Below are 9656 nucleotides of genomic sequence, written 5' to 3'. Positions count from 1 at the left end.
CCGTTTCTCAGACAGCACTGGTTTTGTTTAGGTTTTTTCCCTTAACCTATTGGCTATGATTTTGTCATCAAGAAATCACTGCTTCTATTTCTTCATTACCTGCTAGGGATGTCAGGGCCTAGTATTATTCTGGAATTCATCTCGTTCAAAAATCAGGATTTCCAAAGAAGCAAGTTCCCTTGAAAATAGCAGTGACACTGGAGAATGAACATGTTCTGTTTCTCAGATTTGAAGGTCAAAAAGTCTTAACTCAGTTGTTGGTTCCTTGGTTGAAAAACAATTCCTCCACTTAACCACTAGATGGCACTTGAGCCATGGTTCGCGGAGACAGCTGGGTGGAGTTTAGGGCCAAACCCCGCGGGGGCTGACAAGAGACTTGGAATTGGTAAGGTATGCCGCTACTTCCTTAACCCAGACATAAAACAAGCATGTCGCTCAGAACTGATTCTTATTAAAGGCAAGAATAAAATACTTGACCATCAGCAAAGAAGTAGCAGAAAAGCAAAGAGATGACTTGGAAAATAATTCCACATAGGAGTCTAGGTCATGATTCTTCCTAGCCCCACCCTCTAGTTTCAGCTCCTCACCCCGTGAAAACGACAGCTTTTGCAGGTTAACTACTTCCAAATCCCTCTGGCTTAGCACCAGGTCCCTATCTGCAGGCTCATCGCCGCTAAGATTCCCGCCTTCCCTCTGAGCCCAGTTCTCCAAGATGCTATCCTGTAAGTATTCAGAAACCATTCGTTCACATGGGCTCTTAACTCATCAACCAGAAAAGTGGCTCACTGCCAAGCCTCAGTTCCCTTAGCCAAATACCAAATTAAAACATGGCTGTCATCCTCTTTCTTCTTCCTTTACTAGATTTTATGAACCCATTCTGAACTTTGAGGGCAGACACTGGACACTTCCACAGTTGTTAAAAACTTCTACATTTCTCAAGCAAGCAAATCCTGAATCTGGGCAGGTTTTCCGGACATCTCCTTCCTCCAGTAAAGAATTTTAAACACAAAACTAATAGCTGGCAGACCTGATGCTTTTTGTTGGGGAGTAGGGAGTTCTCCTTGGGAGAAATCAAGTAACCATCACCTACATATTTTGAACAGTTCTCTTCTCCGTCAGATACTAAATTTCCCTGCAAGGGCTCTTCTGGAAGCAGAGAGTAAATTACACATTTGATCTTCCAACTAATCCAAAATATACCTCCTCGAGGCAAGCCATATGCATCACTTCTAAAATCTGGTCCAGCTTCTGTCTTTTGGCCACTTCACTATACCAGGACAATCTTCAAGTACATTCTGTCAGAAACTCTTGGCAAGAAGGGGCACAGGGACAGAACATCAAGTGATGCTCAGTGGGAAAGGGTGACAATTGCTCTTCCCTGAATCAGTTTCAAGGGTAATCAGTACAAGATAATACTCCTAAGATATAGAAGGAAAGTCCGTAATTATTCATTATTCATTAAAGAGGGATTATTCAAAAAGGTGGATTTCTTTAAACTGAAAGGTGGGGCGCCTGGGTGGCTCAGTCGGTTAAGCGTCCAACTTTGACTCAGGTCGTGACCTCACAGTCGTGGGTTCGAGCCCTGTGTCAGGCTCTGTGCTGACAGCTAAGTGCCTGGAGCCTGCTTTGGATTCTTCTCCCTCTTTCTCTGCCCCTTCCCTGCTCATGCTCTGTCTCTGTCTCAAAAATAAATAAAACATTAAAAAAAAAATTAAAAAATAAACTGAAGTGTGATGAGTCAGTCCCAAGTTTATTAGATTATAGGAACGTACAGTGTTATTTCATTTAAAAACAAGTGTCCTTGGATTCATCTTCTTTGAGATTTCAGATCCCATGGTGCCTGCCTACAGTAGAAAAACCAGGCCTACACTCTGGACGTGGCTTGAACATCAATTTCACTATTTAGGCAAATCCCTTCCCCTCATGAGATTTCAGTCACCCCATCTGCAAAGGAAATTATACTGCACTAACCGCTTCGGGTTTCCTCATGACTATATTTTGCACACCTAATATCAAGAAAGAAAAAATAACAATAAAAACAACAAAATCTAACTAGTCACTTCTGCTATTTAAGTTGAAAAGCCCCAGAATCCAAGAATGAGTGTAAGGACAGGACAGTGACACAGTGCACACACAGGACACAGCCACCACGAGCCTCTCTCAGGCACATATATGTGGGGTGAGAGGCCCAGGAGGGCAGGGCACACCACACTTGTTTTGTTTCTTAATTTTTTAATTTATTTTTGAAGGAGAGAGAGACAGAGTGTGAGCAGGTGAGGAAAGAGGAAGAGGGAGATACAATCTGAAGCAGACTCCAGGCTCTGAGCTATTAGCACAGAGCCCGACCCGGGGATCGAACCCATGGACCATGAGATCATGACCTAAGTTGAAGTCGGATGCTTAACGGACTGAGGCACCCAGGCGCCCCATCTGCATTTTTTTGTGTAATTTTTTTGACATTTATTTATTTTTGAGAGACAGAGCAAGACAGAGCATGAGTGGGGGAGGGGCAGAGAGAGGCAGAGACACAGAATCTAAAGCAGGCTCCAGGCTCTGAACTGTCAGCACAGAGCCCGATGCAGGGCTCGAACTCAGGGACCATAAGATCATGACATGAGTCGAAGTCAGACACTAAACCGACTAAGCCACCCAGGCGCCCCACCCCATCTGCACTTCTGATCAAAGAGCAGAGAAAGCTGTGGATTCTCTGAGTAGATGTTCCTTTTTTCCAGCCAGCTTAATCTAAATTAGCAGTTCTCAACTGGGGGGGGGGGGGGGGGGGAGGGCTCAGGATCCCTTTATACTTTTAAAAAAATTGAGGACCCCAAACATCTTTTTTGTGAGTCACATCTGTTGATATTTACTGAAAACATCACACTCCCTGATTTCTAACTATATTACAAAGCTACAGTAAGTAACACAGTATGGTGTTGGCATAAAAACAGACACACAGATCAATGGAACAGATTATAGAGCCCAGAAATAAACCCATGCATATATGGAAAATTAATTTACAACAAAGGAGCCAAAAATATACACTGGGGAAAGAACAGTCTCTTCAATAAATGGTGCTGGGACAATGGGACAGCCACATGCAAAAGAAGGAAAGTGGACCCGTCTTATACCACACACAAAAATTAACTCAAAATGGATTAAAGACTTAAATGTAAGCCCTGAAACCATACACCCTCTACAAGAAACATAGGCAGTAAACTCCCTGCCTTGGCAATGATTTTTTGAACCTGACACCAAAAGCAACAAAAGGAAAAATAAACAAGTGGCGCTACATCAGACTTAAAGCCTTCTGCACAGCAAAGGAAACCATCAACAAAATTAAAAGGCAAGCTATTGGGTGGGAGAAAATATTTGCAAATCATGTATCTGGTGAGGGACTAATATCCAAAATATATAAGGAACTCATACAACTCAATAGCCAAAAAAACAAACAATCGATTAAAACATGGGCAGACATTTTTCCAAAGACATACAGATGGCCGATGAGTACATGAAAAGATGCTCATCATCATTAACCATCAGAGAAATGCAAGTCAAAACTACAATGAGACATTACCTCACACCTGTCAGAATGACTAGTGTCAGAATTACTAGTATCAAAATGACAAGAAATAATAAGAGTTGGCAAGGATGTAGAGAAAAGGGAACCCTCATGTACTGTACTCAGGAATGCAAACTGGTGCAGCAACTAAACAGTATGGAGCTTCCTCAAAAAAATTAAAAACAGAACTACCCTGTGATTCAGCTGTTCCACTTCTGGGTATTTATCCAAAGAAAATGAAAACACTAACTCCAAAAGATATCTGCACCCCCGTGTCCATTGAACCATTTACAATAGCCGAGATGTGGAAACAACACAGGTATCCATCAGTGGGTGAACAGGTAACAAAAACATCACACACACACACACACACACACACACACACACACACAAGAATATTATTCAGCCATAGGGGCGCCTGGGTGGCGCAGTCGGTTAAGCGTCCGACTTCAGCCAGGTCACGATCTCGCGGTCCGTGAGTTCGAGCCCCGCGTCAGGCTCTGGGCTGATGGCTCGGAGCCTGGAGCCTGTTTCCGATTCTGTGTCTCCCTCTCTCTCTGCCCCTCCCCCGTTCATGCTCTGCCTCTCTCTGTCCCAAAAATAAAAAAAAAATAAAAAAAAATTTAAAAAAAAAGAATATTATTCAGCCATAAAAAAGAATGTTCCCTACTTAGGTACTCTCTATCTCTGTCTACAAGTAGTAGTTCCTCTCTACATCTGCTAGTCCTACATTCTTTAAGGTTGCCTTTGTCCCTCTTAGTGATTGATCTCCTGTTACTAGCAAATAATTCTTCGTATTAAATTTCCCTGTTCAAATTACTGGTATGGTTTCTTTGTCCTGAATGGATCCTGAACCCTAAATGATACCATCATCATCTGTAAAACTTAAAAGAGAATGCATATTTCCTAAATCACTAAGAAAATTAAAGCCCAGGGCATTATAGCCCATTTAGGAAATGAGAGGAATCAGTGAGAAAGCATAAAACATGATCACAAAGACCAAAGTCAGTAATTAACATAAAAGCAAATGGATTAGTCTCCCCTATTAAATTGCAAAACCTCTCCAAATGGGTTGAAGTATAAAATCCAACAAGACATGCTCTTTAGAGAAAACAAAAAATTATGTAAAAGTTAAAAAAAAAATAGACAACTTATCAAGCAAGTATAAACAAACAAACAAAAAAGAATATTCCAATCTCAAAGAGATAACACATAAAGGACAAAAAGAATAACTTTATAGATTGTCTTCTTATGAATGATCCCCAACAGACACAAGTATTTACGTACTAAACAACCGTATCAAAATATATAAAGAAAAAGCTCCAAACAAGATAAAACTGAGAGAAAGAACGATCTAGAAGCCTTTAAGACAACACTATTAGTCTATGGTAGTTTACACCCAAAAATAAGAAGATAAAATTTCAATCATATAATTAAAGTGGTTGAGTACGTGTTCAGCTGTCCCACATACACTGAATAAACCTTCATTTAAAACATCCATAGCATGCTTTTTTAAAATGCTGGGCCCCAAAACCTCAATCAATTCCAAAAAACAGAAACTACATAAGCCATTTTTCCTTGCTACAAGTAACAATTATTTAAAACAAACAAAAAAAAGCCAACCACACAGAAAATTTTAAATATTCTTAATTATTTAACCAAAAGTTTAAACACAATGATAAACTACTTAGAAAAAAAAGACACATCAATGTAGCTGGGATAGGAACATATTTGAAATTAAAGATAACTAAAACCCTTCATTTGTATACATATAAAAACAAAAAATAAACATCAGACTCAAAAAGTTGCAGGGAAAAATTCTACAGAAAACAAAAGAAATACACATAAGATGAGAAATTAAAATATTTTAAAACAAATCACACGTGATAAATCCAAACAGCAGGGGGTTTTTTTTAAGGGAAAAAAGATTACCTTTAGCAAGTCAAATCAAGGAAAAAAAGGAATGGTCAAACTAAGAAAAGGTCATTTCTTATAACTTAAAAGTAACAAACTTAATATAGAAAATTTCTTACCCTATTCAAATTCTCTGCTAATAAATGTGTTAAATTTCAACAAAATTCGGTTTTCTGGAAAAACATAAATCACTTAAATTTAACAAGTAACAAACAGAAGGAGAAATACATTTGAAACAAAATTTTTAAATCAGATATGAAATACCTAAGTTTAAAAATAGGTAACAGTCACAGAAGAAACTTGACAGTTATCAAGAAATGACTTCCAAACAGGGCTCTCAATTCAAAAGTTTTATAAGCGCAATCCTTCCATGTTTAGTGGAACAAGTAACCCCAACGATATACGTGCTTGATGCAAATACACATATTTATCCTATTCGCCTCATACAGCTAGCAAAATCTCTACGCCAAAAATTGGACATGAGCCCAAAAGACTAAATTCACTCACGTAAAAATGCCATTTTCCTAAATAACATATTAGCAAATCAAATTTTATAGGACCAATAAGGCGGCCACATTTGAGGAGAAATGCACTGCATGACATCACAAATTTCACAACGGATTTTCCCAGAAAAATAAACGTAAAAATCAGGAGAATAAAACGGTTGGGACAGCAGAAGTCTACAATTGCTGGTAGCAGAGAGGCGGCATCATTTCTAATATTTCAGAGAGGAGATCCCACTCACGCTGGCGGGTTTGAGGGCTCTTTATCACATTTAATGTCTGTCCCAAAGTTACTGCCACTTGAACATGATTTTCAACACTAATGTTACCACGACCATTCAATGAATGCCTGTAAGAGAATACGATAAATGTGAATGTGAAAACAGTCACCAAAACCACTCTCAGAGTGGTACTGGTGAAGAACCCTGGGCTTTACAGGATGCTCACAAAGGAGGATGGCAGAACTCTTTATCAGTTAAAGCTTCACTGCTACAAAGCAAAAGCATGAGCCATGCACGATGCAGACTGCCAGTTATGAAATTACACAAACCGTGGTCATTCTTTAGGCTGGAAGTATGTATGTACTACTTCAGATTTTGAAAACAAAGGGAGTCTTTAATATGAGAGCAACTATTTTAAATCCACATAATTCAAGTCTACACAAGATGCAAGCAAAATGTAAATCTTAAAAAAAAAATTTTTTTTTTTTAATTATCTACCTGATTCCAGGAGTTCAAAGATTGGTTTAATGCTGGAAAAATCGACTGATGATGTCATCAACAAATTAAATGGAAAAAAACCCATATGACTATCTTACAAGATACCCAAAAAGTGTATGTGACAAAATTCCAGAGCCAGTCCTAATTCAGATTCTTTACAAACTAAAAATAGACGGGTATTTCCTTTCTAGATAAAGAAGAACTCAAAACAGCCAACCTCGAACGAAAATATTACGGACATTCCCATGAAAATCAAAAACAAGAAGGTCTGCCATCATCATCATTTAAAACTGTTCTAAACATTTGTGCCAACAAAATAGGCAACAAAAACGAAACTACTAGAAGAAACATTACTGCTATTCACAGATGATAAAGTGTTTCCTAGAAAACCCACGTGAAATTATTGAAAAAAGTTCTAGAATTAAAGTGACTAGGTAACTAGAAAAATATATAGTCTGAGGAGACCGCATACTGATTACCGCTCAAGTCCCTGCACCTGCCCCACCAGGACTGCCTCTATCCTGGTTGGAGTCAGTATTACTGTCCGTCTGCCATTACCTTCATGCTCAACTAAGTGGCTTCCCCACCCCCCCAACCCCCCCCCCCCCCCGTCAGCCTGGTGAGACGTTATGCACTATGACACAGGATGTTTCTAAACCAAATCTGATGCCATTCCTTTGCTCAGAATCTTCTCACAGCTTCCCATAATAGAATAAAAACCAAATTTCTTACCAAGGCCTTCTACATATGCCCCTATACGCCCAGGCCTTACTCAAAAGCCATTCTTGACACCCTAGCCACCTTGTCTTCCTTCCTCTTCCTCAAATACCCCAAAGGCGCTTTGCCGGCATTGCTCTTCCCCACATCCTATCTTAAATGTTAGCCCTTCAAAGAGCTCTTCTGATCATCCAAACTAAAGTCGCCATCCAGTCACTGTCTCCCATCACCCGATTTTAATTCCCTCCATAGAATCAAAGTTCATGATCTGATACTTTTCCCTGTATGTTGAGTATCTCCTCCCACTAACGTCACCTCCATGAGAGCAAGAAGTTTGTCTTAACTCTTTATCTCCAGCACTTAAATAAGTGTCTGGCACTTAAGAAGAGTCACTCAAAAAACATCTGAATTTGAGTCGCCTATCATCATTCCCAATGGACTGTAAGCTCCACAAACTAGGAGTCATACCTACTTTACTCATTGTTCTATCTCCATGACTCTGACACCGGGCGGTTAATAAATTACCTGATAACTGAATAAATCCCTCTTTCCCTCCTTTTAATCCCTAGGATTAAGATGGGGAAATATTCCTGGGAGGTCCAACATACTGTTGGTCTATACTGAACTTGTAGCCAACTAGTAACTATCCCAAACGATTTCATGTGAATTATAAAGTCTGGTCTTCCCACTTCTACCAATTCCCAAAATTCTACACTTGTGTAATTAACTTAGGATAAACACAAAGCTTTAATAAAGTGTGATAGCCTTACCGAAATTAATCTTCAACACACCTTTGTAGAAAAGACATTTAAAAGAACCTAACAGGTCAATAAAAATGAAATCTTTTGAGTCCTAATCCATAAACTGTGTGAGTAGCTGGGCAAAGAAGAGAACTTCTTAAAATTATACTTGAAAAAAAACCAAAAAACAAAAAAACAAACCCTGAGGTATTAAAATGTTAATCCATCTTGTCAGTGTATAGAGAAATGAGTGCCCTGTGCTAAAACTAACGAGGCCACAAAAGGACTGCCTCTGAAGGAATTAAGATACGGGATCACCATTCTGATTACCCAAGAGTTACTCATTAAATATGACACAGAGTACATACTTGCTGGTTTGTGGGCACTCTAACTATCTAATTACTTCAAACAAAAGGCTACACTCACAATTTTTTATATTTTCTTTTTATTCAAGAGTTTACTCACAGGCAGCACTTTAAAACCAGGCTTTTAAAATTAAAGGCCAAAACTAAAAAAATTTTTGCAAATATGACACTGCTAAAAGAATGATCATCTTAATAATTTAAACCCTAAAACATTTTGTGGAGTTAAAGTCTTTATACATAGACTGTGTAAGATCGATATCATTTAAAGAAAACAACTGAAAAACCACAGATCGTGGGCAAATTTGTCAATGAAGATAATCATCAGTTTCAGCCTTCCAAAGTATGAAAACCAGCAATTAATTCATCCTGTGACAGAGTATAAACTATGCTTCAGAATTTGGACTTTAAAGTCTCTTTCTCCAGCAGCAGATCAGCATATCTATGCTGAAGTTCTTTTTCTCTTTCCTGTTGTCGCTGAACATCTTCTTTTAGACACTTGAAGAGACAAAAATATTAAATCATTATTTCGTATGTAAGCACGCAATGAAAATTAAAAATATCTTATGGCACTTTATCATCTTACGAACAGAAGGGTTAAGTCATGACTCTTAAGAGAGAAGTATTCCCCAAAGAAACAAGGAAGAACAACTACTTATGCTCTAAAGCCAGTACTGCAACGGTTCTTTGGTCATACGACTACCATCTTGTTGGGAGAATCTCTGCTAGCTCAAATACACAAGCCACTGCTGCCCTATCAGTACCCACAAATGCACCTCGATAAGCCCTCACGGCCCTTTATCTGGGCAGGGACTATCATGCACACTTCGGAAATAAAAGTTAAACCAAATCTGGCCAGAGGAATTTCATGCTGTACAATGACCAGCTATATTCCCAGCATTCTAAATTACAAAACAGGCAACGGTTTAATGTACCTCAGAGAGCTGTAAGAATGGGATGCAATTAAGTTTCAGGGGGACAAATCACAAGGGTTACTTATTCTATTTCACCGTGTATCTATATGCAAACCAGAAAATCAGTAAAGGAAAAGCCATTGTATCCACCACTAGCCTGGTCTATCCACCTATACACAGACAATTCTAGATAAGAAAGTCAAAAACTTCAGGCTCTCACTGAAAAAAGCC

General features: G+C 38.9%; 1 protein-coding gene across 2 annotated transcripts in view; it reads right to left on the bottom strand.

The window, feature by feature from the left end:
• Window positions 1-8577: 8577 nt before the first annotated feature.
• Window positions 8578-9656, bottom strand: part of CDC5L (cell division cycle 5 like) — a 50254-nt gene continuing 49175 nt past the window's right edge. For both annotated transcript variants that reach the window (XM_058734139.1, XM_058734138.1), the window contains one exon: window positions 8578-9009. In XM_058734139.1, coding sequence (XP_058590122.1) covers window positions 8905-9009 — 105 coding nt within the window. In that variant the 3' untranslated portion in view covers window positions 8578-8904. The remainder of the gene's footprint in view (window positions 9010-9656) is intronic.

This window comes from Neofelis nebulosa, chromosome 6, assembly GCF_028018385.1.
Source record: "Neofelis nebulosa isolate mNeoNeb1 chromosome 6, mNeoNeb1.pri, whole genome shotgun sequence".
NCBI lineage: Eukaryota > Metazoa > Chordata > Mammalia > Carnivora > Felidae > Neofelis > Neofelis nebulosa.
The sequence above is the reverse complement of the archived record's forward strand: the minus strand, read 5'-3'. Positions and strand labels throughout refer to the sequence as shown.